Genomic DNA, 26,836 nt, shown 5'->3' with positions numbered 1-26,836 from the left:
TTTATCTGCCATCCTGTTCTTAAGAGTCCTTCTAGGATTTCATAGTACTACTGTGACATTTGGTTACCCAAAACTGCTTAGTGTCACATACATGATGGCAGAGTAGTGCATAATGAAATCTCGGTCCTGTTGTCGAAGACACACAAATTGGTTGCAACATCCACAGCTTTAATCTTTCTTTAACTAGCTTTCAGTATGTAAAAGGCAGCTTCATCCAGTTCTGTAGAAGCCTAGTTCCTTCAGCTTTCAGTATGAAAACTTGTCAAGCAGTTTTGAATTTTTTAATAGATCTCCTCTATCTGCATGTTAAAGCTCTTTAAGGATGTTGATAATCATGTTAATGAGAGGGTTTTTTCAGGAGCTGTGCTGACTCTTTCCTGATATATCTGTATATTGAGTAGCTTTATTTATAGACTCTGCCATGTATATATATAATGAAATGTTATCCCCCTCTTCAGGTCTGAAGAAATGTAGGTATTACTCATTTTGTATGGTGCTCAATATGAAATTAGATTTATTCTACTGTAAATGAGCAAACTTTCATAAGTAAGCATGAGACAAATTATGAAAATAAAAGCTGCATTTCTTGTAGGCAATAGTGGTATTTATAGCGCTGATTTAATTAAGGATGTGAGCACAGCAGACTATGTAGGAATGGACACTATGCATGACTAGAAGCCATGAAACACACGAGTACTGAAATCTTGAGCAAAGGGAATACTTTAGAAGTGAATTCATGACCAGAAAGTGATAAGACACCTTGTGAGAATCAACCATCTTATCATTGTTGAACTGGACAGTATTAGCAGTTTGCCTGCTCTCCTGGTCTCTTATCAGGGATGCCTGGCTGTTGGTTATGTGAGGCAGAGTTGTTATGATACTTAGGTTTGAACCATGTGTGAGCCATGTGCAGCTCGAACTGACAGCGGCCTTATGTGTGCATGAAAGATCCTGTGTCTGTCATTGTTCAAGATTTTAAGAAGCTAAACTTACCAAGGGAGAAACAAACAGTAAGATTTGTTTTAATAAAATGGAGTCTTTGTTTTGTGCCTGATAATTCCTCTGCGGAGTGAAATTATGTCTTCCTCTCTGACCATTATCTTCTGCCAGTATTTTGAGAACAATCTTCATCACATTTCCCTTAATGTTATTTCAATGTTTGCTTAGAACCGGGATCAGAAAGTCCTATGGAAGATTCACCTTCAACAGATCGGTTGCGTTTTGACAGATTTGATATATGTCGCTTGTTAAAACATGGTGCATCTCTCCTTGGATCTGCTGGTGCAGAATTTGAAGTCCAGGATGATAAATCAGGTATCTCTATATGTATCTCTATATTTTACTTCCAAACTAGAAAACTCTGGTCTGAAGAGGTTTGATGTAGCTGTGTTTGAAGTCTAGTCGTCCATGGTTTCTCAGAATGCTAGGGAAATACAAGGAAGAAAATCTGCTCTGACATAACTGGTTTGTACTGTCTTTCTTGAATTGGAGTGTTTTTATAGAGGGTGTGTGTATTGTTTTCTGTCACTAAAATTAGTGTAAATGTAGTGAGGAGAGCGGATTCCTAGCATTTCTGTAGATTTTTTTTTTTCTTTTTGAGTTTCAGGAGATCTGATCAATTGTTCCTTGCTAAAACAGCTTGCAAGATGTGGCTAACCAAAAAGCAGTAAGGTTTGAAATATAGGAGAGAAACTGCACAAAAAACTCTTGAGGTCAGAAAGTCAAACATTTAAAATATTCAGTGCATATTATGCTACTACAGAACTGTTAAATACCATAGTATGATCCAGGTCTTCCTGTGATTTATATTGTTGTGGCATTTAAATGCTTATACAGACATCAGTGTTTTTATGGAAAAGAGGGATAATAATCTTCTTCTGCTGTGAATATGGAACAGCAAGTGAAAGTTATCTAGTGTCAGTTTAACTTACGGCTTCTCTTAGAGATCTTCTTGCTGCTTTTCCATCAGTGTATAGGTAAGAAATGTGGAATGTGTTTAGTAACTTTGTGTAACCTTTTGTTTCAAGTGAATCATCTGACAACTTTCTGCTGCTTTTTAGCTGAGAATCAGTTTATGTATGATATGTTGCCCAGCAGGGCTGTGAATGTCCCCTTCCTGGAAGCATTCAGGGCCAGGCTGGATGGGGCTTTCAGCAACTGGGTCTAGAGGGAGGTGTCTCTGCCTACAGCAGGGGGCTGGAACAAGATTAAAGGTCCCTTCCAACCCAAACTATTGTATGATATATATACACATATATATTTTTACTGTACTTTTCTATTTCTAGTCCAGAATCCAGTTTCTGCACCACCTCAAATGGTGCCATAGATAGGAAGGCATGCTGGCTGCAGCGCTGTCAGTTACTGTGCATACTGTGATCTGTGCACTGTACCTACCTGTTAAGTAATCAAACAGATGGAATTAGAACGCTTTGGTTTTTTGTAGATACGTTATTTATCCTGCTGCCTTATAATCACATGACATTGTAAATAGTAGTGAAAATAAATAAAAAATTGATACAAAATGTCTTTAAAACTGACTTCTTAAATTGCTTTAGTTGATGCTTTAACTGATAGGGTAATTTATAAAGGTTGCTTTCTATTCTGTGTTTTGTAGTAGCTTTCCTTTTCAAGAAGATAGTGTGAATGAATATAAAGCAAACTTATTTGGCAAGCTTTTATTCTACACAGGCTCTAAAGTCTTCTACATGTTAAGTAATTCAATTATTTAGGGTGTTCTTGAGGTAGATTCAATTAAGTTTTTAGGTGAGCCTTGCTTGACAGATGAAGCTTAAGGATTAGTCTTTTAACAAACTCCAGCACCCTGGGAACATCGTGCTTGTGCTTCAGGGTCCATTGCTTTCAGGAGAAAGAAGAAAAACTTTTGGAGAAACAAACAAACAAAGTGGAAAAGAAAAAACAACCCTGACCAACAAGATTCCACATGGATGAACATGTTGATTAACATGCTGCAGGCTCTCAAATCAGTTGCTGGATTTAGATTGAATTTTAGCATTAATTTCTTTCAAAGTGCAATGTCCTAAAAAAAGCTTTTTTGTTTTCCAAAAGCTGTTTCCTTTTTGTTAACTTCTGTGGTTCAAATGTAATTTAATGAACTTTATGGGAGCTATTTTCTGTTTAAAAATCACTTGAAGTAGTTCTATAGCTTTTATACCAGAAAGTTCTTCCTAGGAATCAGTATGATTTGGTTTAAAATATTGTATTTATATATTATCAACATATAGTTTAGATTAGTTCTATGACTTTTGTTTTTATGCTGTTTCACTGAGCAAGACTTCACTAACAGATCTGGTTGCACATCTGACACATCTGCCTTTCTGAAAAACTTTTTAAAGGTGAAATTGATCCTAAAGAGCGGATAGCACGACAGAGGAAACTGTTACAGAAGAAGCTTGGCTTAGATATGGGTGCTGCAATTGGGATGAATACCGAAGATCTGTTCAATGATGAAGATCTGGACTATTCTCCTTCTTCAGTTTCACTAGTAAACAAACAACCTGTAGGTAAAACCTCGGGCTGTTTCACTGCAAAGAATAATACAGTGGGTTTGCTTTATTTCTGCTTTTGCGGTTATAAAATTTTTATATTTTCAACACGATCAACTTCTAATATGGTATGCTTTGGCTTCCTGAACCCTTAAACCCTATACTTCCACATTAGTATTATTTAATGTCAAACTGCTGCTCTGAGTTTCAGTTAACAGAGTTGGGGAAGTTAAGAACAATGTGGGTTTGGAGATTTTTCAGGACCTTTGTTGTAAGAAGAGCTGACAATGAATGGCTTCTCTTTCAGACGCTTCAGGCCGCTGAGTTAATTGACTCAGAATTTAGAGCTGGTATGAGCAGCAGACAAAAGAATAAAGCCAAAAGAATGGCTAAGCTGTTTGCAAAGCAACGATCTAGAGATGCAGTGGAAACTAATGAGAAGAGGTATAACAGTGAACTATTTTGCTCTTTTTTTCTGCTAGGCTTGAATTGTAATTTGATTGATCTGTTGAAAAACTTCCTACAGTCTTTGCCTCTTAAACTTTTACATGCTAATTTTACTGATGAAAGCGAGGTGCTGCTGTACTTATTCCTGATAGACTATTTAAAACCTGGCTTGCAAGAAACCTTGATACAAGGGGATGCTGCAGTCTAAAACGTCTGGATTGTCCCTGTTGTTAAATGCATCTTGAGAATAGTACAAGAATTAATGCAACAAAAATATTAGATGTAACTTTCCCATGTATGATGGTACATTCCTTGTAATTGGAGTTTAGTGACATGTTGCACCTGATGTATTTATAATGAGCAGTAAATGTAATTATTTTTCCTTGGTTTATTTAAGAACTTCTGTATTTGTTGGGTAAAGCTGAGAAAGATTTTCATTTGGCCTCCTGGCTCAATTTTGTTAACTGCAACTTTGTATGTATTTTGCATGTTTCAGAAGGCATGACACCTCAGATTCTTGCCACAGTTGACTGTGTCTGAGATTTCAGTTGTAGAAGTAATTCCTTTTCTAAAGCGTACTTTCAGTCTATAAACCTATATTTGTTCCTTCTCAGCAATGATAGCACTGATGGGGAACCAGAAGAAAAGAGGAGGAAAGTTGCAAATGTTGTCATCAACCAACCTGCCACAGACTCAAAAACATTGGTAGAAAATGCTTCAGAAGAGGTATGATGCACTGTTCTTCTGTTAGTGAAAATGATCAGCTGTTGAGCAGAGTAACATAAAATAAAAACTATTTATGCTCCCAAATTTTAAAGTCATTTTAGGATTATGAGTGAGAGGAAAGAATGACACTGACAGCTTCCCTTAGTTTGGGCTTCAAGCTGTACATAGCATTGAGAGGAAAACACGTTTAATCCATCTGTTTTTGATCTGTTTGCGACCCAGGTGAACCTGAATAGTTGGATCACAGGTGTTGGACCTGGATATTAAACTGTCAATTGCTAAATGCTTAGACAAAAGATTACACTGAGCTATACATAATTTGATCTAAACATTCATATACACTTTATTTAATCTTTGCCTTACTTTAATTAGACATGATTTAGAATTAGATTCTATATTTAGTAGCAAATGTGTTTGCTTCAATTGAATGTAAAGCTGAAAATTTTTAAGAAATGTTATACCAGAATACAAATACTGCATAGATGTTTATTTTGCCGTGACTTTACCTTAATTAAACTCAAAATAAGTTTTTCCTAACATAGCTTAGTGATTGAATTCTTATTTGCGAAACAGTGATTGGAAAATGCTTTTATGAAAGTTTAATGACAACTGCAAATTGAGGTGCTGCTGGTTGCTAGACTTTCAATTGCTTTGTCATCATGATGGTGTAAACTTCCTAATGTTAGTATCATAATTTTTTTTTCCACTGCCATGACAGCCTCCTTGTAAGAAATTCTAGAATAACAGATATGCTTCTTCTCGTTTTCAGTAGTGCTGAGTGTATATTGAAAAGTTGGTGATTATTGCTTGATTAATTGATCCAATGACAGTATCTAATTTCAAACTGGGATTTGCCTAATTTGTTTTTCAAAGACAGGGCATAAATTTAAAGAATCACTAACTTAGCTATTTATTATGAATTTAGGTAAATGAATGGCCTCTGGAAAGTTTTTGCGAAGAGGTGTGCAATGATCTCTTTAACCCTTCCTGGGAGGTAAGACGCATGCAGTATCTATGGTGTAGCTATACAAGCTTGATAAGAGGTAGACTTAAATAGAAAGTCTATGCTGAGGACTTGAGCATTTTGCTTGGTATCAAAACTTACATGAATCATAAATACAGGTTATGAAGTTGATACCAATCTAGTTTTACAAAATTTCTAAAGCCTTTTTTAAGACATGGAGGGGAAATGCAGTGCAAATTTTGGAAGTATTGAAATTTCAGCAAAATAATATTAATGAAATCAGCCTTATCAAGTCTTTGAGGAATACTGTGCAAACGCTGCTGACAACAGTAGCATATCTGTCTAATTCTCATCTAGAAGAGAGGAAAAATCACTTTAACAGTGGATAGGCTACAAATTATTGTCCTCTTCATTTATGAATAGCAATTAACTTCTTTTTTAAGAATTACATTAAATTCCAACTACAAAAACCATATATTTGAGACTGCTTATTTCCAAAATTAAAAGTTGTAACACTTGTGCATTTACTCAATCCCTATACTGTTTTCCACAAACTTTCACGTTGATTCCAAGCAAAAATATGAAGTAACTGAAAAAGGGTTTTCTTCCTTGAGCAGAAAATGGGAATAACTACTGTGAACTAACCTCAATTTTGTAAAAAGAAAATTACTCTTCTGAAAGTTTAAATGTTAGCACCAACTGTAATGTACTTAGGTGTTATCTGTATCACAGGTTCACCAATAGCAAGTTGGCTCTGCCCATGCTGACCTCAATCTTGGAAAAGCAGAGATAGATCATCCACAGCCAGCATGAGTATTTTGGGCCCTGAAAAAAAAGTTAATTGCATCCATGTGGCACATCACTGTATCTAAACTAATAAGCCTCATTTTATTTCAGGGCAGACTGTTTGCAGCTGAAACCGAAGTCTACTTGTTTTCTGAAATGCAGATACTCTCATAGCCTTCTTAGTACATTTGATATGGGGGGGGTTTGCAGACCTGAAACAAGGAAGTAGATCAGTACAGATTCATTTTTATGATATGTTCTCAATGGGAGAACAGGTTCTGCTATCTCAAAATACATGTTTTTAAATCGCCCTCTGGCATATTCTTGCCATGTCTATAGGCAGTCTGGATGACTTGTTCAGACTGCTTATCTAGATTATAGGCAGCTGAAGTCAGGTGTGTTGAATCCTACTACTGGTATTTCCTTGATACATTTCTTTCTTGCTGCTGTTCTTTATTATCAGAAGCTGAGAAGTTAACTTCCCAGCACAGTGTTCTTTTGGCTTGTAAAAACTAGTATAAACTAGTGTATACACAAGTGATTGGTGTATAACAAACACTTAAGATTTTCAGACTATGCTTTCTGGCTGTTATTTCCTGGCTTACAGATTTCACCAGCAGCCACTGTGCTGTACATGTTTCTGGTTATATTTCATGTAAAATTCTCAGGTAACTTGGAGAATCTACCAGCCACTTGGCTCTAGTTGTTACTGTTGTGAAATGTGCCATCAACAAACAGTTAGGTACTCTTTGTAAAAATAACACAGTAGATTCTGCTCTAACCTATGTAAAGGCCTCTCAGTGAAAACCACGCTCAAATTTTTGCTTTTCTAAGTTTTGTGCAGCTACTATGCTGGCTTTTCTTGATTATCCAGTTATAGCTAGCTAGGGATCAGAAGTATGAGAAACAGGTATTGCCATAGCATATCTTTCTGCTGGTATTCTGTAATCTCCAAAACTCTTCCTCTTTCTGCATACATTCAACTCTTTATATTTGGTGAGTGCATATACATGGCCATAATTTGCTTTGCCATATTTGTTCACTTTTCTCTTAATATTTGGCTAAGCAAGGTAGGTTTATAAACTAAGCTGAATAGTAATTCTCAGAAATTTGTTTTGTGGATCCCAAAATATCCACTGAGGATCTAATCTCAGTTTATAAGAAAGTCTACTAAGAGTGCTGCTTTCCTTTTACTAAGTTTATAAGCTAAAGTGGTTTATCTCTGAGCAGCTCCTAGTGCCGCTCAGTTCCCCCAAAGCCAAAAACTACAGTGATCTAGAAGCTAACTGCCAGAGTGTTTTATATAGCTCCTGAGATTCATACGAGGTGACTATATTTGTAATTGTTGATCTTTCTCTGAAATCTAGTGTTTTATAACATAGTGAAGTAAAACTAAATTGCAAGTGCCTTGTTGGATACATTTGTGCAAATATGATAACAGAATCTTCTCTGATAGAAAGCAGAAACAATTGCTTCTGTCCACAAACTGACAAATATTTAATAAATGCTACCCTGTTCTAAAACAATCTAATTTTATCTAATAAAATATTACCCTTGTCCACAAGTCTATGAAGTAGCACTAACTCCATGGTATTGCACATATCTCTACTTGGGAAAGGTTTGCGTTACCTAGTGTAACCAGTTACACTGTGGGTTTTTTGTGGGTTTTTGTTCTTGTTGTTTTTTAATCTTCTGTTCCTAAATCTTCTAAAACTGACGTTTTATTTTAACTTTTCTAGGTTCGACATGGTGCAGGTACTGGACTGAGAGAGATACTCAAAGCTCATGGTAAAAGTGGTGGTAAAATGGGAGACAGCTCATTAGAAGAGGTGAGTTTCCAGTCATGTAAACTTAATGTGTAGCTTTCTTGAATTAGATTTAGTAAACTGACTTCTTAAAATACTTAAGTGTTGCAGAAGATTGGTGGTACAAACCATGAGATCTTTCTACTCAAAAAAAATCTGGATCAAATCACCACCTCAACTGATTAAACATTGTGCACAAAAGTATTTACATACTTCCTGTGTATATAAAAGAAAAACTTTTTAATTTCTTAAGAGTGATGACTTAATAGTGAATCTCATTCACACTGTGCAGTAAAAGCAGCAGAGAGTGCTTGGGTTTAGATGGTGCTGAAGAATGATGAGATACATATATCATGTAGATTAGTCTACTTCAGTATACTTTATGTACAGAGAAAGCAGAAGCTGCTTGCTTCCATGTTGTATTTGTTCTTTGGAGATTGCAGAGTAATAATATAATACACTGCAGTGATAAGATAATCTCATCAGGTTCTTATTTATGGAAAGAGCCTATGCAGTGTAAAGGCTGCTCTGCATTCCACATGCAGTGTGGACACAGTATGACCAAAGATTTATTAAGGTGATAATTTTTAAGAGAAATGGTAATCTTGTAGACAAACAGTGGGGGTGAGAAAGATGATATATGAGTAGCAGTGAGTAGTTCCTTTTAGGGGGTTTCTCCTCTGGGGTTCAGATTTGTGAAGCTATTGGGCCTCTAACAAGATGCCAGAGCCTTAAAACAAGCTTGATGTAACTACCTAAATCTGGAGGAGTCTTGACTGAGAAGTGCACTGCATCATAGTTCGTGTTTATTTCTAAATATTCTTCAAACCCGTAGTAAAGTTGCTGTGTTCTATGCAATTTTCAATAGATAATGAGTGACCTTAACTTTGCATGTTGCATAGGAATAAAGTCATCTTGTCTACTTCACATGATGCTTTGCAGCCTTTTGATGGAAGTACTGTGTGTACCATTGTGATGTTTGTGATAACCCATGTCAGAGCTAAATCAGTGCTGACTGTACTGCCTTAATTGTGCAAGATGACTGCATTCAGTCAATTTAAACATACATTGTGATATCTTTTTAAATATAAATTTAGAAAACACAAGCATGTCCAAAACCCTTTATGAATAAATATTCATTTTTTCTTTTTACAGATGATTCAGCAACATCAGGAATGGCTGGAAGACTTGGTTATTAGACTTCTTTGTGTGTTTGCATTAGACAGATTTGGAGACTTTGTTTCAGATGAAGTAAGTTGTCTGAGTGAACAGGTAGATCAGCAGTTTTCTGCAGAAGACGATACTGCAGCAGATTTGCTACGCTTGGTGTGCTGCTACTGCATGTGCTTGCTCTAACTGCTAACAGCTTCTTACTATGAAGTAGCAGATAAACATATTTCACCTTGTATAACAATTTTGCTCTTAAGATTCTACTTGTTAATTTGTAAGTCAGATTTCATAACAAAACACCTCTTTCATCACCTAGGTGGTAGCACCAGTACGTGAAACTTGTGCTCAGACTTTGGGAGTGGTGCTGAAGCATATGAATGAGACTGGAGTTCATAAAACTGTAGATGTTCTCCTGAAGCTGCTTACACAGGAGCAATGGGAAGTGAGACATGGTGGACTCCTAGGAATAAAGTACGCTTTGGCAGTGCGTCAGGTAATAACTCTCATGACAAATTGTAGAGAGATTTGGAGCAGAAAGTATCCTCTGAAAGATGAGGATGTGCTGGAACAAGGGATAGGTATGAGAAAACCAAACTTGCTTGCGCTGCATCTCACATGGGTCAAATGGGTTAAGATGTATAACTGCAACTTTATTATCCAGGCTGCAGAAATCAGCAGGTGTTTGGCAGTGTCACTGTACAACTGTAACCTCATTAACAGTTACTTGCACAGAACAATTTATAAATAGAGGCTGTACCTTTTTAGCTTTGATACTTCCATGTGTGAGGTTTACAGAGCTGTGTGCTACAAGAGGTTTAGTTAGTTCATGTTGCTATTCTGCAGACATTGGGTTCTTGTTTATTCAAAAACTGAACTAAATTGATGTTAAAATTTATTACCTAAGTTTTACTTAATGAATGGTATGTTCTAATATTTATTGGACTTGTAGCTTCTTGTTATACAATGAGTATCTTTTAGTTGTTTGGTGTTTGTTAAGTTTAAGAATGCTTTTGCTCTTTTTGGCAGGACATGATCGATACGTTATTGCCTAAAGTGTTGCCTGCAATAGTTGAAGGTCTCCAAGATCTGGATGATGATGTCCGAGCTGTTGCTGCAGCATCTTTGGTACCAGTAGTGGAAAGCCTGGTCCATCTTCAATCTCAGAAGGTAACTGAGCTGTTTTCCATCAGTTCTGATCAAAAATTTCACTGAGCAAAGAAAATAACATGTAACAGTTTGCAGCTGAATATCTTCCTTCTCTTTTTGTCTGATAACCTTTTCTGCTTATTTGTCGTAGGTGCCTTTCATTCTTAATACATTATGGGATGCGCTTCTCGAGTTGGATGACTTGACAGCTTCCACAAACAGTATCATGATCCTTCTTTCTTCTCTTCTGACTTATCCTCAGGTTCGCAAATGCAGGTAACTTTTTAATTTGTATTGCTTCATTATTCAATATAACTCTCAAGTTATTTTCAGATTGGGATAATCAAAATAGTGCTCAAATCACATGCCAAGGAGATACGTAATATAAATCAGTATTTTAATTTTACTGCTTCCCTTTTCCTCAAAGGGAAGGTTAGGACAGTGTTTCTAGTTTCATTTCATTAGTAGTGGGCCCAAAAATAATTAAAAGGTAGTAGATGCTGTTTATATGTGCTTTTCTAACTCCACTGTGTTGTACTGGGTATTTTGTAAAATACATTAGCTGCACTTACATGGTGATCCCTTCTGCAATTTCTTATCTGCTTCTTGTTGACAAATTCCAAACAAGTAAGTGTGCAAATTATTTCCATTAAAGCACCTGCACATTATAACATTACAATTGCACATAAAACTTGGCTATTGAAACAGTTTAAAAGAAGTGTGAATGTGAAAACTTGCATCAATAGTACAGGCAGTCATTTTGCGATTGGTAAAGGTAGATAAAGCAGTGGGAAAACTTGATTTCTGTTCCAAAATGAAAAAGAGAAGAAAAAATTGTCATATAAAGTTACTGGAACATTCACTGAAGAAAGCAGAGGAGGGATGTTAAATATTTGTCATTATGTATGACAGTGATCAATATTGGCCCCTTCTTCAAAGACAAGTTTCTTGCTTCTTTACTAATGCTTAATATTAAAAGGCCTTTTTTTTCAAAATGTAAGTTTTAATTGCTAAAGGCAGTAATTGTTGGCTTCTTCACACAGGAAAACAAATCTTTCTTTAAGCTTGAAGACAGTGTTGAGTTTCTGTCTATTCAGGATTTCCAAAGTAAAAGATTTTGCATGTTAGCATGTTCTTTCATTGTACACATAGTAAACTCACAGCTACTACACTTAACACACCTTGTCTTTCACATTCTGAATGACTGTTACTGCCAAAGCTGGCTTTAGCACAAATACAAAATTAAAAATGCAGTTCTGCCACCAGCAACCCCATCTGTAATTCATCATCTGGTATCAGTTGGTGTCCAAGTTCATGCAAAATAAATAAAAACAAGCTTGGATCTTAACTCATAAATACCTACTAATAAATTCCAAAGTAATAAAGACAAAAGAACAATTTAGGAAGCAACACAGTAAAAATGCACACTTGAATCAACTAGTGCTTCATACTATAAGGAAAAAAAACCAACAGTATTTTCATGAAAAATAATTACGCTGACTCAAATTATCTAAAATAAAGTTTAAGTCACAGTAATGTGATCCTACACTTAAAATCACCCTATATATGCAATAAACTCTTTCTTCTGAATAAAACAAAATTAACTGTGTTTTCATTTTTACCTCTTCTCACTGCCTCTCCATCACTCCTTCGTGTACTAGTATTCAGCAGTCGCTCACAGTGTTGGTCCCACGTGTATGGCCATTCTTGCATCATACTATATCCTCTGTACGAAAAGCTGCACTGGAAACATTATTCACACTGCTGTCTACCCAAGACCAGGTAAGAACTGGAGTTACTAGCATTTTGTTACGATGTACATTGGAATCTTCTCAATCATGGTAATTCTTGTTTCAGAGCTCTTCAACGTGGCTGACTCCAATTCTGCAAGACATGTTGAGACATATATTTCAGTTCTGTATCTTAGAAAGCAACCAAGAAATTCTGGATCTTATTCATAAGGTATTTGTGAGTTGCTTTAGCACCAATAAAGAATAATCTGTTTGTGTCACATATTTTGTAGTTTGCCCATGTGATGCATTAATACAGACTGAAAGGAAACAGGATAGTTTCTGCATCCGTGATTTTATGTAAAAACACATACAATTGGTCATGATTTGCCCTGTTTCTTTCCCCAGGTATGGCTGGAACTGTTAAACAAAGCATCTGTCCAGTATGTGGTTGCAGCTGCTTGCCCATGGATGGGAGCTTGGCTCTGCCTAATGATGCAGCCATCTCATTTGCCAATTGATTTAAACATGTTGCTAGAAGTAAAAACCAGATCAAAAGTAAGTGAAATATGACCTCGTTAAGTGTCTTGAGGAAAGTAATTGGCTAGTACAGTAATAGACACGTTCTGAAATTGTTAGAAGGGAGTGGTGTTGGGTTTCACAATGGTAAATATTACCTATTTTGTACACCTCAATTCTGTAGAGAAAAACAGTTCTTCTGAAATTGTCCACTGGAATTCAGAGTATTATCATGTAGTACGCTCAATGTGCATTTTGTATTTCACAAGTACTTATGAGGTTCTATATATCTACATTGATTTCCTCAAAATGTCTGTAGGATTGCATCAAGTCTAAAAGCAGTAATTCATTTCTGAAGAAGATTTTGAAAGAAATTTCTTTTTTCCTGTGTTTACTGAAAATGAATTTTTTCAGTTACATGTTGAGATGTAATACTAATATTCAAATGAAGGAACCATATCTTTCATTTAATTGCACCACAGAGTATTACTGGAGAGGTGACTTAGAATGGCTACCTGCTTTCAGGAGTCCAAGAAACATTTTGAGTTAGTTCAGTTTTGTTCAAGTAATGATGGTTACTGAAAATGTTATGGAATACGAATTATCTTTTGTATTACAAACACATTTATTTTAAGCCTCTCTCAACTTCATTTCATAGGAAAAGGCAGCTGCTAAACTGCGTCAAGGTCAAACCCAGAACAAGGAAGTAATTCAGGAATATATTGCTGGGGCAGACAGCATTGCAGAAGATCCAGCAACCAGGGATTACGTTGTCATGCGAGCTCGGATGATGGCAGCAAAGTCAGTTTACTGGGAGACTGAAAATATATTTACAAGCAGCTTTTATTTTGTTTCTGTTAAAATCTAATTATGTAAACTGCTTTGACATTTTCAGTTTGAATCATTAATTGACAAGTGATCATAACATTGAAGCAAACGTTCTTTCTCCTTTTGTCAGGTTGCTGGGAGCACTTTGTTGCTGTATTTGTGACCCAGGTGTAAATACTGTTACTCAAGAAATAAAGCCAGCTGAATCATTAGCTCAGCTACTGCTCTTCCACTTGAATTCTAAATCTGCCTTGCAGAGGATTAGTGTTGCATTAGTAATCTGTGAGTGGGCAGCCTTGCAAAAGGTAGGATGTTTCTGCAGCAAAAATAAATTTGATTTACTAACTTAATCCGTACCTCATCATCTGCTACTTCAGCTTGAAATAAAATTTCAGTGGATAAGCTAGAATATCAAAATCTTGATAGCTAGACAATGGAGGAGTAAATTATGCTACTCAAGTGCCAACTGTCAGAACTGTGAATTAATAAATACATTCACATTTCTTCTACAAATTAGTCCATTCAAGATGTGTGTTATCTGTGTCACCTTTCCTTTTAGCATGAATGTCTTCCCTGTGTTCCACTGTCATTCCAATTCTTAGTGACAGACTGAGCATTTTGTTCATAATCTTTAATATTTTGAGTTTAAAATGGTAATGGGTTGTCTGGTATTTTCTGTATTTGGATTCTGTTGTTTATTACTCAAAACTGAACAGAAGAAATCTTGATGATTCAAAAATACCAATTATCTTATTTGTCTTTTCTTTTACAGGAGTGTAGAACTGTGGCGATTTGTGTACAACCTTGTCTACTTGGGGTGCTTTCTGAGCACCTCTATTATGACGAAATTGCTGTTCCTTTTACACGAATGCAGAATGAATGTAAACAGCTTATTTCGTTGTTAGCTGATGCGCACATTGACATTGGAAACAGAATAAACTGCAGTGTATTTACAATAGATCAAGCCAATGATCTGGTAAGCAGAAGCATGCCTGCCCTTCACTTAAATCTGTTCTTGCAATACATATTCAGCACAGTTATTACACAGACAGCAACTCCTAGAAATCATGTGATGGCTTTATGCTTGTTTGACACGAGATGCCTAACAGACACGCACACACCCCACCTCCCTCTGTGAAGTTTGCCAACTATTTAAAAACTGAAGTAGAATCCAATGTAGATACTTAGTGGAGGAAAAAATTGTCACTGTTCACATTCCTGGTGGTAGATGCACTACTGAAATATATGCAGAAGAAAGAATGTAAATGCAAGCACTTCAAACCCCTGTCAAAAGACTTGCAAATAAATGTGTAAGTTCATGTGAAGTGCTTTCTAAAAAATATTCTGTGTAAAAGATGGGATTTATATTCTGTGTAAAAGATGGGATTTTCTTTTCTATGTGAGACCCCTAAATTAAAGGCTACTGGTGTGGGAGAGGTGTGTAGGTTTGAAGGGATGCATGAATGGGGATGGATGTGATACAGCTTTATGGGAGGAGATGAGGGTGACTGGACAGGTTTGTGTTTGCAGCTGCTGAGGAGAACAGGAGAATATTTGGATTTGTACCGCTGTGGCTGTGACTAGACTAGAAAGATGTTGGATGTTCAGAGTCTGAAATGGTAATATTTTAGTAGTAGCTTAACTTGGAAATCTCAACATTTCTTTAAAGCTTTGGAAGATCACATATATACCCATATATATGAAGGGATTTTGGCAGCCAGTCTTACTGCTGCCTTCTAAATTGAATAGATTCCCAAGGCAAAGCTAGACAGAATCGTAAGAGCTTTGGTTAAGTAAAGGAGTTTTCATATACCTCAGCCATTTACTCTTTAGTCTAGTAATACAGCTGCTTGACTGCAGCATGCTTATGCAAAAGGTACCCATTTTGAATTTAAACATTTTGTAAGAAGGTGCATACCACAACTGCTTGCTTTCTTTTGTGGCTGCTTTTTTTCCTTTTTTGTAGAACGGTTCTCCATGCATTAGATGTAAAAATGCAGTGTTTCTACCTATACACATTTTCTGTATCCCTTGGTCATTCCCTTAATCAAGGTCATGTGTAATGCTTGACACATCTGTATCACTTCATAGTTGAAAGACTTGAACATTTAAAAGTAAAAGGCAATTAAAAATAAGTGGGGAAAAAAAAAAATCCAGGAAGACCCAAGAAACACCCTCACTCTCTCAAAAGTTACAGTTTTTCATCTACATTTTTCACCTACTTCAGAGTCCATGTGTCCTATCTGTAGCATAAGGTCAGTGTTCCCATGATTCCTTGTAGCTTGCAATCTGTTTCATGTGACAAATTTTAGCAGCAGTGGTCAGCTGTTGGGGGGGAAAATGGGAAATATAACAAGTGCTGCCACCTACTACATTGTGTTGATTTTTACATCAGCCTTTGTTACCTCAAGAGAAAATCATAGAACTTTCTCATGCACAGAACCCTGCATGTCTTTTCTGACCTATTGTATTCATAATGTATTCTCCTTTACTTATTTATCTTCTGCTTACTTATAGGTAGACTTAAAATATCTGAATATATTTGGTGAACATGGGATACCTTTTGGGAAGTATCCAAATTGTTCTAGATTTGGGAATACAGAACTGTAGTGTTCTTAATATGTCTAATTTTTCCCTTATCCTGGAGTTCAAGATTCCAGACACTGTTTTGGAGCACTTCCTTTAACTTGCTGGCAAAAATGGAGATAAAACTGCCTGCTGGAAGTTACTCCTATTCTGCCAGGAAAACCGCAGTGTTCAGAGTTAGTTCTCTTTTTACAGTAAATAAAACAGATTTGTAACTTCTTCTCTTCTTTTTCATTAGGTTACTTCTGTTTTTAATGAAGTGACATCATCTTTTACTTTGAATCCTAAAATTCTACAACAGTTGGATAGTAAACGACAACAAGTCCAAATGACTGTTACAGAAACAAATCAAGAGTGGCAAGTGCTGCATCTGCGAGTCCATACTTTTGCTGCATGTGCAGTTGTGAATTTGCAGCAACTGCCAGAAAAATTAAATCCTGTTATAAAACCTTTAATGGAAGCTATCAGAAAAGAAGAGAATACACTAGTACAAAACTATGTTGCTTCATGCATAGCAAAATTACTTCAGCAGTGTACAACAAGATCTCCTTGTCCCAACTCCAAGATAATAAAAAATCTCTGCAACTCCCTCTGTGTGGATCCACATCTCACCCCACTAGCAGCGTGTCCTGCACAGCCTCAGAGTGGCAATGAAAATTCAAAAGGTATGCTATGTAAAATTGTTTAATTTTCATGAATTTTATGTAATAGGTCCAGTTTTTTGTTACTTGCTGTTGTTTAGCTGTCATTATCAATTTCTAATCCCTGTAATTTACATGTGATACGAAACTTTTCATTAAATTGGAATCAATTTTGAAACCAGAAAGTAGCTTGTCAGAAAGAGGGGGAAAAAGTCTGACTTGTGTGATGTTCTGTAGACTAATTATAAGATGACAACAGGTTAGGACAGTGTTTGAAGTTAACAAAACATCTTGTGCTTGCTGTAGACATGGAGTTTCTTAAAGTGACTGTCCACAGCTAAAAATGTATGGATTTAATGAACAATGCAAACTGAAACCTAAATATATAAAATATGTAGCCAACTTTCAGGCTTGACCACTAGACATTTTACTTCTTTCTTAATGTGTACTCCATCTGCGAATAGGATAATACATTCATATCCAATCAGACATTGAGATGATTAGCCTGGTTAGAAACATCAACAAATCCAAAGATACTCATCTGCTCTTTGTTTCATGATAAAAGTCTTGAACTATTTTCTAAGGGTAAAAAGTTGTAGCCTTTAGGACATTTTGCTAGTTCTTACTTCATTTGTTTCTTGCTGAATAAGAGTTAATCTGGCAGTGTACATGTTAAATTTCCTTGCCAAGTCTCTCATATACTCTTAACAAAGTAACTCTTGTCTATACATAATTATTTCCATCCCTGAGAGCAATGACACTTATTCATGGTTTTCAAAGCACTTAGAGATCTGCAGATGTAGCTATCACTTCCACCTACGTTTTAAACCATAGCTTAAATTGTTCTCAGCTACTCTCTCTTCTCCCTTAGGACCCAACTCTGACAAAGATGGGATGCATCATACAGTTACTAAGCACAAGGGAATAATTACACTGTACAGACACCAGAAAGCTGCTTTCGCCATCACGAGTCGAAGAGGTCCTGCTCCTAAAGCTCCAAAAGCCCCAATTGCAGACCTCCCCACTGGCAGTAGCGGAAGCATTCCTACAGAACTCGATGAGGTAAAGTTGAAAAATTGGCATTTATAGTTTGTATGCCCACTCCTCCCCTTTATTAGTTTGAACACACTGAAATCAATAGTACTGCAAAAAGGTTGCCAAGGATCCTAACCCCAAGAGAATTAAGTCAATGTATATAATTCTGTGTGACAAGCAGCCTATGTTAATTAATGATGATGATAATGTCTTAAATCTTCTGTGTGTTGTCAAGCAAATTAATTCTTCTGAAATACCTTACATTTGGTACAGGATAACGGTATCTCAATATAAATCCATACAAATGGATTTTCCTGAACTGAGCTGTCATTTTGTCCTATTACTTACATTGAGTTTTTATTACTTTAAATACGCAGTGGAAACTTTGAAGCATGAAAAACTGTTTAAAATTCAGCAGTATTTAGGATGTACACCTGATTTCTATGCTTGACGTGCTGAACCTGTTTTGTTACTCTTTTCTTAAAAAGCTACCAAAGGATTTAATATGATGCTAGTCAGAACTGTGATCGCTGAACAGCATTGTGGATTTTATTCTTAATTGTTAGTGGTGTATATCAGTTTCACTCTCTGAGGAGGATGGAAGCAGGAAAAGGGCTTAATAACAAACACAGTACTGTGTTTAAGTTGTGCTGACACATTGCTGTTATTTGGGTGTCCTCTATACTGGCAATACCTGAAATTCTAGAATTGGAATCAAATGGAAAACTTAGTGCTAAAATGCCCTGTCAGTAAAAGCAACATTCCCAAATTTATAGAAAATAAGCTACTATAAAGACTTGCCTTATTTTTAACCTGCAAAAAATAAAAATAAAAAAATGTGTAAAGATAAAACACGCAGATGTGTGGGAGGTGGCCACGATCAAAATCAGATGCCTGGGTGATGATGGGAGACTCCTTAAAAATAATCATTGTTCAGAGAAATCAAGTGTGGTTGTGTGAGTGATGTTTTTCCTTTGTGAGTTTTTGGTTGTTGGTTTTTTTATGTTTTGTTTTGTTTTTTGCTGTTGTCTAACATAAATAACAAAGTAATCTTACAGTTTAGTGCCTGCACAGCAAGTTTTCATATGACTTATGAATGTGAAAATAATCTTTCTGAAGTTGACCTTATGTTAGTAATCTGACAGCACTTCTACAAAATGTTATGTGCTTCTGTTTACAAAATGAGGAAACTTTGTTTTCATCATCATTTATATTTGTTTAATAAATTAAGCTTGTTTCAAACAAGATGTGCTTCATCCCATTCTTACTACTTCATTAAAAATTCTTCAATTCCAGGCCCAGAAACCATATGTTGTTCAAAGAAGAGGAGCTGAGTTTGCCTTATCTACCATAGCTAAACATTTTGGTGCTGAAATGGCAAAGGGATTGCCTCATCTCTGGGATGCTATGGTTGGTTCATTAAGGAACAACATTCACATAAATAATTTTGGTAATTATACTTCAGTTTTAAGCTGGGGGACCAGCAGGATGGGGACAGCATGTTTATCTGAAATTGAACCCCTTTTCTGTTTTTAACAGATCGAAAGTCCTTGCTGGAAAAAGGAGATGCTCCTGCCCAGGAGTTGGTAAACACTTTACAGGTTTTTGAAATAACAGCAGCCTCAATGGATATTCAACTTCATCCTCTGGTAATAAAGTTCCAAAACAGCTTTTTGTATGCAGCACGTCAGTCTGCTCATTGACACTGTTTTAAATCTTTGTTTTGTAAAGCTTCTTTTTAGGTTTTTCTAAAGTGGGAGAGGTTTTCTAAATGGAAGGACTTCTTAATCTGCATCTATGAATCTATGATCCTGCTTATAAAGAATCTGTGATTCTTTATAAAAAGTTCTGAGTGCTTAGTACTGTATTTTTTTTTCTAGGGATAAACACCTCTTTAATTAAAATGTTTTATTTTAACTTGTTCTTTTACTAAAATAGTAAATATTTTGTTACTCTGAACGTTCACTGTAGCTGGGGAATAACGTTTTTTGGAAATTGAACCGTATTTTCTTCTGAAATAATTTTTCAGTTCTGAACAGTGAGATGATGTGAAGAAAGCATTTTAAGCACTCTTGTGGAGGCAACAATGTTTTAAACATTCTTTTTACTTTAAAATAATTCAGTAATTTTTAATAGCTCCACTAACTTCCTTTTTTTTTTTTTTTTTCTCTTCCATCCTCTATTCAGTTAATCGAGCATTTGCCTCATCTTTGTATGTGCCTTCAACATCCCAGCACTGCAGTGAGACACATGGCTGCTCGCTGTGTAGGTGTTATGAGCAAAATAGCTACCATGGAAACAATGAATATATTTCTAGAGCAAGTTCTACCATGGCTGGGAGCAATAGATGACAACACCAAACAAGAAGGTGCAATTGAAGCACTTGCGTGTATCCTTGCTTGAGTATTCAGAAATGCAGAAGCCTCTCTTCAGTTGCAAAATTTAGAGAAACAAAAACCGTTGCCTAAAAATAATGGGACTGAGGTAGAATGTTCTTTTTCTCCTGTAGATAATAACAAATGTAAGAACTTTATTTCCATTGTTTTCATTATTTATCACGTGAAGTTTTGGTGGAAGCAGTTCAATATTCTAAAGAATGCTGAATGTGGAAAACCACATTACCCTCTGAGAACAAGCTTAAAGAATAGACTAAACTGGAGAATAATAAGAAAGATAATGTTTAGTGTTACCAAAATGCACTGAGGGCAGTAGTGGAGTTCACCGGGGTGACCCTAAGGTAACTGTGGGTAGATCAGACAATTTTTTTTCATTCCTTTGTTAGTAGAAATCTTCATCTGAAGTAATGTATTAACAATTTGTATATGAAACTGCCAGGCAAATAATGATGTCAGACAATCCTGAACATGTTAACACTATTTCCTTAATAGATGACTCAGGTGTAATGGAACAGCTAGACGTAGGTATTGTTCCATACATTGTTCTTCTGGTTGTTCCAGTTCTGGGTAGAATGAGTGATCAGACAGACAGTGTACGTTTCATGGCTACTCAGTGCTTTGCGACGCTAATTAGACTGATGCCTCTTGAGGTAAGTTCAAGTTCTAAGTATAATGAGAGCATGAACTGTTGTCTCCATTTTTCCATCAGCTACAAAGCCCAAGCCTCTGGTTCATTAAATGCTGAATAAATAACTGTATTTTAGAAATTCGGTCCACATAAGGGAATTGATGATGTATTCTTTATAATGTAAAACAAGAAAAATGTAACCCTTTGCTAGCATTTTCTAAATCAGTGTTAAAATAAAAATGGTCTTTATAGGAAGTTGAATTCAACTGCGTACATATATATGTAAATATATATGTCAACTTTATGTACGCAGTTGAATATATATATGAAGGTGCTTATATGAATGAATGTATGTAATATGTAATACTTAAACAATTGCTCACCACCCCCTGACCGATGCCCTGCTAGCTCCCCAAAGAGTGGAAGTGAGAGACAGATGCATTCTCACCTTCTTCAAAACTCCTTCCACATTATGTCAGATGGTATGGAATATCCCTTTAGCCAGTTTAAGTCTGCTGTCCTAATTTTCTTCCCTCCCAGCTCCTTGGGCCCTTAGCTGAGAATGGCCTTGGCTCTGTACAGCGCTGATTAGGAGCAACTATAAACATCAGTGTGTTATCAGCATTGTTTTTCTCCTGGAACCAAACATATAGCATCATATGAGACACACTGAAGAAAACAATTCTATTCCCTCTGAAACTAAGATGCTCTTCTAAACTCAGAAAACAAACTCCACAGCTTTTGGCAAAATCTTAAGTATTATCTAGTGGTTGCTTCTGTTTATCACTCTTCCTGTAACTTGCATACCTCCAACATTTTTTAATATTACACTTCAAGGCTTCCAAGTAACTGATTTTCACCACCAGATGGTAATAGAAGACAGTTGAGAATTCATATGCCCTTTTTTTAATGAAAAAAATCGCTAGCTTCGTTGGTTTAGTAACTGCTATTGTCTTCATTTTTAATTTAGTGTAATAGAACCTTCATAACTGATAATAAGCAACTTGCCTTAGAAGGAGCTTTTTTTGTGAAAGTGTAAACTTTCTGGATGCTTACACTGAAATGTTCAAATTGAAAGTGAGCACAGCAGAAATGAAGTTCCAGGGAAATAAGCCGACTGGTGTAGTGCTGTTCATTCCAGCACACAGTTCTCTTCACATCCATGTAAATACAGTACTTTGGAGTACACATGGGTTACATTTTTTTAAAGCTGTATTAATTTAGTGAGTATCTCTTTGATATGTAGAATACTTGTTTTATTACTTACTTAAAGAACTTCCTTAATATGAACTGATTGATAGGGAGATCCAGTATCAGATGTTGCGTATTAAGTACACAAGCTTAGTCATGTGAAGTAGATTAATAATGAAAGAAAATAGTGGTGTGTTTTGAGGGGCCAAATGCTAATGATTTTAAATGTGAGGCCTAAGAAGGAATTTAAATTAATAACTGTAGGGGGTTGGAGTCAGTAGAAATAGAACAGTGAGTAGACTAAGGAAGTAAATTTTTTATGGGGGAAATACTTGACTTAAGGAATCTCATTTCAACCTCAAAAAAGAAAAGTTCAGTAATTGTAAAGTTTTGATAAACAAAATTGATGTGCTGTGCTTCAATTTTCTTTCTCCTTTCTGTTTATTTCCACATTCTAGCTTCCTTTTAGCAGATACTTGTTCTTGTTTGTCACTTAACTATTAATACTTGATTTCTTTTACTCAGCTGTAAAATTTCCTGAATTTATTTTATATAAAGTTGAGAAGACTGCAGATCTTTGCCATCTGTTCATTTAAAATGTCCAAACTAGCATAAGGTTTTATTTCATCAGTGTGAGAGTTAAGTACCACAGCCCTAATGCTGCTGCTTTAAAAATACTATTTTAGGCTGGTATACCAGATCCACCAAACATGTCTGAAGAATTAATTCGAATGAAAGCTAAAGAACGCCACTTTCTGGAACAACTGTTAGATGGAAAAAAACTGGAAAACTATAAAATTCCAGTGCCAATCAAAGCAGAGCTCAGAAAATACCAGCAGGTAAGAGCCTACACTTCTTAAAAAAAACGGTAATTTTCAGTATGGTAGGGCTTTATGGAAAGGTTATTTGGGCATAAGGAATTTTGCTTTGTGAGTGTTTTTGATAGTTTGTTTTTTGTTGGCTTTGTTTAATTATAATTTTCTTACTAGCTGAACAATGTGCAATTTAGACTCTTGGGTACGGAAGACCAAATCAAGTAATACATTCAATTTATACTGATTTCTTTCTTTTTTTTTTTCCCCCCCCTCCTTATGTAATTTTTCTCAAGGCCAATGGGGTCTGCCTTGCTAAGGCTGTCTGCAGCTGCTTGCTACTGCAAGTCCATGCCTCATGTAATGTTTGGCTACTTTACTTTTCTACCTTTATCTATCCTCTGATTTGATTAAATGGGCTATAGCAGATGCATTTATGGGGATCTCCTTTTAGACTTATGGGCACTAAGCACCTGTTAGATGCACCAGCTAGTTGCACCTGGGAGTTTGCATGTAGGGTGGGAAGATGAACTCATCATTTTGCAGTGATGAATAATAGAATACACAGTTGTTTTAAGTGAAGCTTAGCTAGCCAGAAGCTGTTTTTTTTACTTCTGAGGCATTTCTTCATTTTCTGGTTTCAGGATGGAGTGAACTGGCTGGCATTTCTCAATAAATACAAACTACATGGAATTCTTTGTGATGATATGGGCTTAGGAAAAACTTTACAGTCCATTTGTATTCTTGCAGGTGATCATTGCCTCAGGTAAGCTTAAACAAATGTTCTGTCATAAGGACTTGAACAAGTTTTATCTATGGTTATGATTTGTTGTCCTGGACAACCAGGTTTAGGTGGTCTGGCTTGAACTGGGAGTTGGACCAGATGGCCTCTAGAGGTCACTTCCAACCTCAAATACTCTGTGATCCTGTTTTTTAAAATAGAACAACAACAAAAAATCACAGAATAAAACCACCACCACCTCCATGAGAGGAAAAACAAGAACAACAACCTTTGTTTTGATATTCTTAAAGGGCTCAAGAATATGCGAGAACAAAACTGGTAGACAGTGTTCCCCTTCCCTCGTTGGTGGTGTGCCCTCCCACACTCACAGGACACTGGGTGGATGAAGTGGGAAAATTCTGCTCCAAAGAGTACCTTAATCCTTTGCACTATACAGGACCTCCTACTGAGAGAGCAAGGTAAGTGCATTTTGCACTTTGTGTTTATGATTTAAGCACAGTAAAATATCAAACAGAATTTTGCAGTTCACTTAATTACTGAAACACAGTTTGTGATCGTGGTAAAACACATGGTGGTACTTCTAAGGCTGCAAAAATATAAAGGGATGCTTCAGTTATGATGTTTTTCTTTTTTTTCCTGAAGATTACAATATCAGGTGAAAAGGCACAATCTCATAGTGGCTTCATATGATGTTGTGAGAAATGACATTGATTTCTTCAGGTAAGAACTGCTTTGTTTTCTGAGGTTTTAATCGCTTGGAATTTTAAATACTACTTAAGTCTATGTTCTTATGTTCTAGAAATATTAAGTTCAATTACTGCATTCTTGATGAAGGCCACGTAATAAAAAATGGAAAAACAAAACTATCAAAAGCAGTGAAACAGCTGACTGCCAATTACAGGATAATTCTTTCTGGGACACCAATTCAGGTAACTGCTGTCCTTTACTACTCACCAATCACCTTAGAAATAAAAACAAGCATTTTGCATTCCATTTTTTTGTGTAGCTGATCAGAGTTCTCTCGTTCCAAGTACAGATTGCAAAATAAGCTTTGTATTAGTAAGTGCTTGAATGTACATCTTCTTTCCCATTATGCCTACATACATGCTATCATACTGTGTGTCTCAAAGACTCTCTACCACTTGTAAGGTAGTGGACAGGAAAGGCATTTCCTTATGCCTCTAGTGAAGCTAGCAGTAACCTTGACTTGAAGAACTCCACAGCTTGAGCTTTGTCCTAATGATTTATGTCTGGAGTATCCATCCCATCTCCTGGATTTTGTTGTCCATAACTGAGGGTGTAGCTTAAGACATAAGTTGTTTTTCTACCATTATCTTAAGTGTTGAACAGACTGATGAAAGAGCCCCTGGGTTTCAGAGTTCAAAATTGTGTTGAAGTGTTACATTTGGAATGTTCTCCTGGCAGCATTAAGTATGTATGGAAATGTTCCTGATAACTTGGAACAATTTGTTACTTCTGGAAGGAATTTAACAACTATTTCTTTTATGTTCAGAACAACGTCTTAGAGTTGTGGTCATTGTTTGACTTCCTTATGCCAGGATTTTTGGGTACTGAACGCCAATTTGCAGCTCGTTATGGCAAACCAATACTGGCAAGTAGAGATGCCCGAAGCTCCAGTCGTGAGCAAGAAGCTGGTGAGGATCAAAATCTTAAGGGTTTGGGTTGTTTTTCTTTTAAACAAGAACTGCTCGAATGTAGTCAGTTTGAACTGGAGAGTGTTTGTTGTTGGCTTTTTTGTTGCTTTACTGTGTGCGTTCTGAATGTTTTAAAATATTTGTATTTAACAACTGTCTATATGGGCTGATAGTGATGGGACAAGGGGGGGGGGGGGTTAAACAAATAGAATCATAAAATTGCTCAGGTTGGAAAAGACTTTAAAGATCCCCAAGTCCAAACGCAACCTGACCATACAGCCCTAACTAACAACCCTCCACTAAATCATGTCCCTGAGCACCACATCCAAATGGTTTTTAAACCTCCCTGGGGAGCCCATTACAGTGCTTAACCACGCTTTCTGTAAACGTTTCAAAAAACAAGGACAGGGAAGGTTTAGGTTAGAAATTAGGAGGAAGTTTTTCACACAGAGGGTGGTGACACAGTGGGACAGGTTGCCCAAGGAGGTTGTGGATGTCCCATCCCTGTAGGCATACAAGGACAGGCTTGGGCAGCCTGGTCTAGTGGTTGGGTTGAAACTAGATGATCATTGTGGTCTTTTTCAACTCAGGCCATTCTATGATTCTATTTTCTACAGAATTTAACTTGCTTGCATTCCTTTCCCTTCACTAGGGGTTCTTGCAATGGAAGCACTGCACCGCCAAGTTCTGCCATTTCTGTTAAGGAGAATGAAAGAGGATGTACTGCAAGATCTTCCACCCAAAATTATTCAAGATTATTACTGTGTTCTCAGTCCTTTACAGGTATGCTTATAATGCTGGCTGTAAGCTTAGTTTTATTTACAGCTTAGAGATAAGAACAAGCAGTTCTGTATTCCAGTGTCAATTTTACAGCAGCTCTTGACATTCTCTGAGGCCATGAGACTAAGAAATAAATAAATAAATTCCTAGTAATGTTGATACCTAAAGGCAGCTCAGTAGACTGCACTTTAATTTCTGGCTTAGTTCTACAAGAACAATTCATCAGCATCTGTAGATTTTTCTTAACAGGTACTTTACAAGCTGTAAGAAATTCACTTGCATGTGAATTCGCTATTAATGTTGATCTTATTCTACATATAAAATAGCCTTCTTCATTTTCCACTAATTTAGAACCCGAACTTGAAATTAAGTTTGGAAAAATGTTATTTCTTTTTTGTGAGGAGAATGCATGCTCATTCTTTTGTCTGGAATATGGTCTACAGGTTCAGCTTTATGAGGATTTTGCCAAGTCTCGTGCCAAATGTGACATTGATGAAACAGTTTCTTCAATTTCACTACGTGAAGAAACTGAAAAACCAAAGCTTAAAGCTACAGGTCATGTATTTCAGGTACAGTTTCTTTTCCAGTTTTTAATAACTTGTTCACTTATTTATGGTAATTTTATTTGTGTTTAATTAAAACTGAATTATTATGGCTAACTTAGATTGTATGGCTATAGTTGTGTAAGTAAAATATTCAGATTTTTTTATTAATTTGTCTGGAAGGTGGTGTATACTATTATTAAG

The 26,836-nt window shown here is 36.2% G+C and overlaps 1 protein-coding gene across 1 annotated transcript in view; it reads left to right on the top strand.

The window, feature by feature from the left end:
* Positions 1 to 26,836, top strand: part of BTAF1 (B-TFIID TATA-box binding protein associated factor 1) — a 42,392-nt gene that overhangs the window by 10,896 nt on the left and 4,660 nt on the right. Inside the window, exons 4-33 of the mRNA XM_072339668.1 lie at positions 1,168 to 1,314; positions 3,354 to 3,517; positions 3,811 to 3,947; positions 4,565 to 4,676; positions 5,602 to 5,670; positions 8,166 to 8,255; positions 9,387 to 9,482; positions 9,718 to 9,894; positions 10,428 to 10,568; positions 10,699 to 10,823; positions 12,209 to 12,329; positions 12,405 to 12,509; positions 12,686 to 12,835; positions 13,455 to 13,597; positions 13,755 to 13,929; positions 14,397 to 14,600; positions 16,449 to 16,875; positions 17,723 to 17,913; positions 19,183 to 19,336; positions 19,426 to 19,535; positions 20,074 to 20,275; positions 20,784 to 20,932; positions 22,788 to 22,940; positions 23,558 to 23,679; positions 23,946 to 24,113; positions 24,298 to 24,375; positions 24,455 to 24,584; positions 25,169 to 25,310; positions 25,963 to 26,093; positions 26,534 to 26,659. Of these exons, the coding sequence (XP_072195769.1) occupies positions 1,168 to 1,314; positions 3,354 to 3,517; positions 3,811 to 3,947; positions 4,565 to 4,676; positions 5,602 to 5,670; positions 8,166 to 8,255; positions 9,387 to 9,482; positions 9,718 to 9,894; positions 10,428 to 10,568; positions 10,699 to 10,823; positions 12,209 to 12,329; positions 12,405 to 12,509; positions 12,686 to 12,835; positions 13,455 to 13,597; positions 13,755 to 13,929; positions 14,397 to 14,600; positions 16,449 to 16,875; positions 17,723 to 17,913; positions 19,183 to 19,336; positions 19,426 to 19,535; positions 20,074 to 20,275; positions 20,784 to 20,932; positions 22,788 to 22,940; positions 23,558 to 23,679; positions 23,946 to 24,113; positions 24,298 to 24,375; positions 24,455 to 24,584; positions 25,169 to 25,310; positions 25,963 to 26,093; positions 26,534 to 26,659 (4,439 nt within the window). The remainder of the gene's footprint in view (positions 1 to 1,167; positions 1,315 to 3,353; positions 3,518 to 3,810; positions 3,948 to 4,564; positions 4,677 to 5,601; positions 5,671 to 8,165; positions 8,256 to 9,386; positions 9,483 to 9,717; positions 9,895 to 10,427; positions 10,569 to 10,698; positions 10,824 to 12,208; positions 12,330 to 12,404; positions 12,510 to 12,685; positions 12,836 to 13,454; positions 13,598 to 13,754; positions 13,930 to 14,396; positions 14,601 to 16,448; positions 16,876 to 17,722; positions 17,914 to 19,182; positions 19,337 to 19,425; positions 19,536 to 20,073; positions 20,276 to 20,783; positions 20,933 to 22,787; positions 22,941 to 23,557; positions 23,680 to 23,945; positions 24,114 to 24,297; positions 24,376 to 24,454; positions 24,585 to 25,168; positions 25,311 to 25,962; positions 26,094 to 26,533; positions 26,660 to 26,836) is intronic.

The sequence above is a fragment of the Excalfactoria chinensis genome, chromosome 6 (assembly GCF_039878825.1).
Source record: "Excalfactoria chinensis isolate bCotChi1 chromosome 6, bCotChi1.hap2, whole genome shotgun sequence".
In the NCBI taxonomy this organism is placed as follows: Eukaryota; Metazoa; Chordata; class Aves; order Galliformes; family Phasianidae; genus Excalfactoria; species Excalfactoria chinensis.
This window is presented reverse-complemented; position numbering and strand designations above follow the sequence as displayed.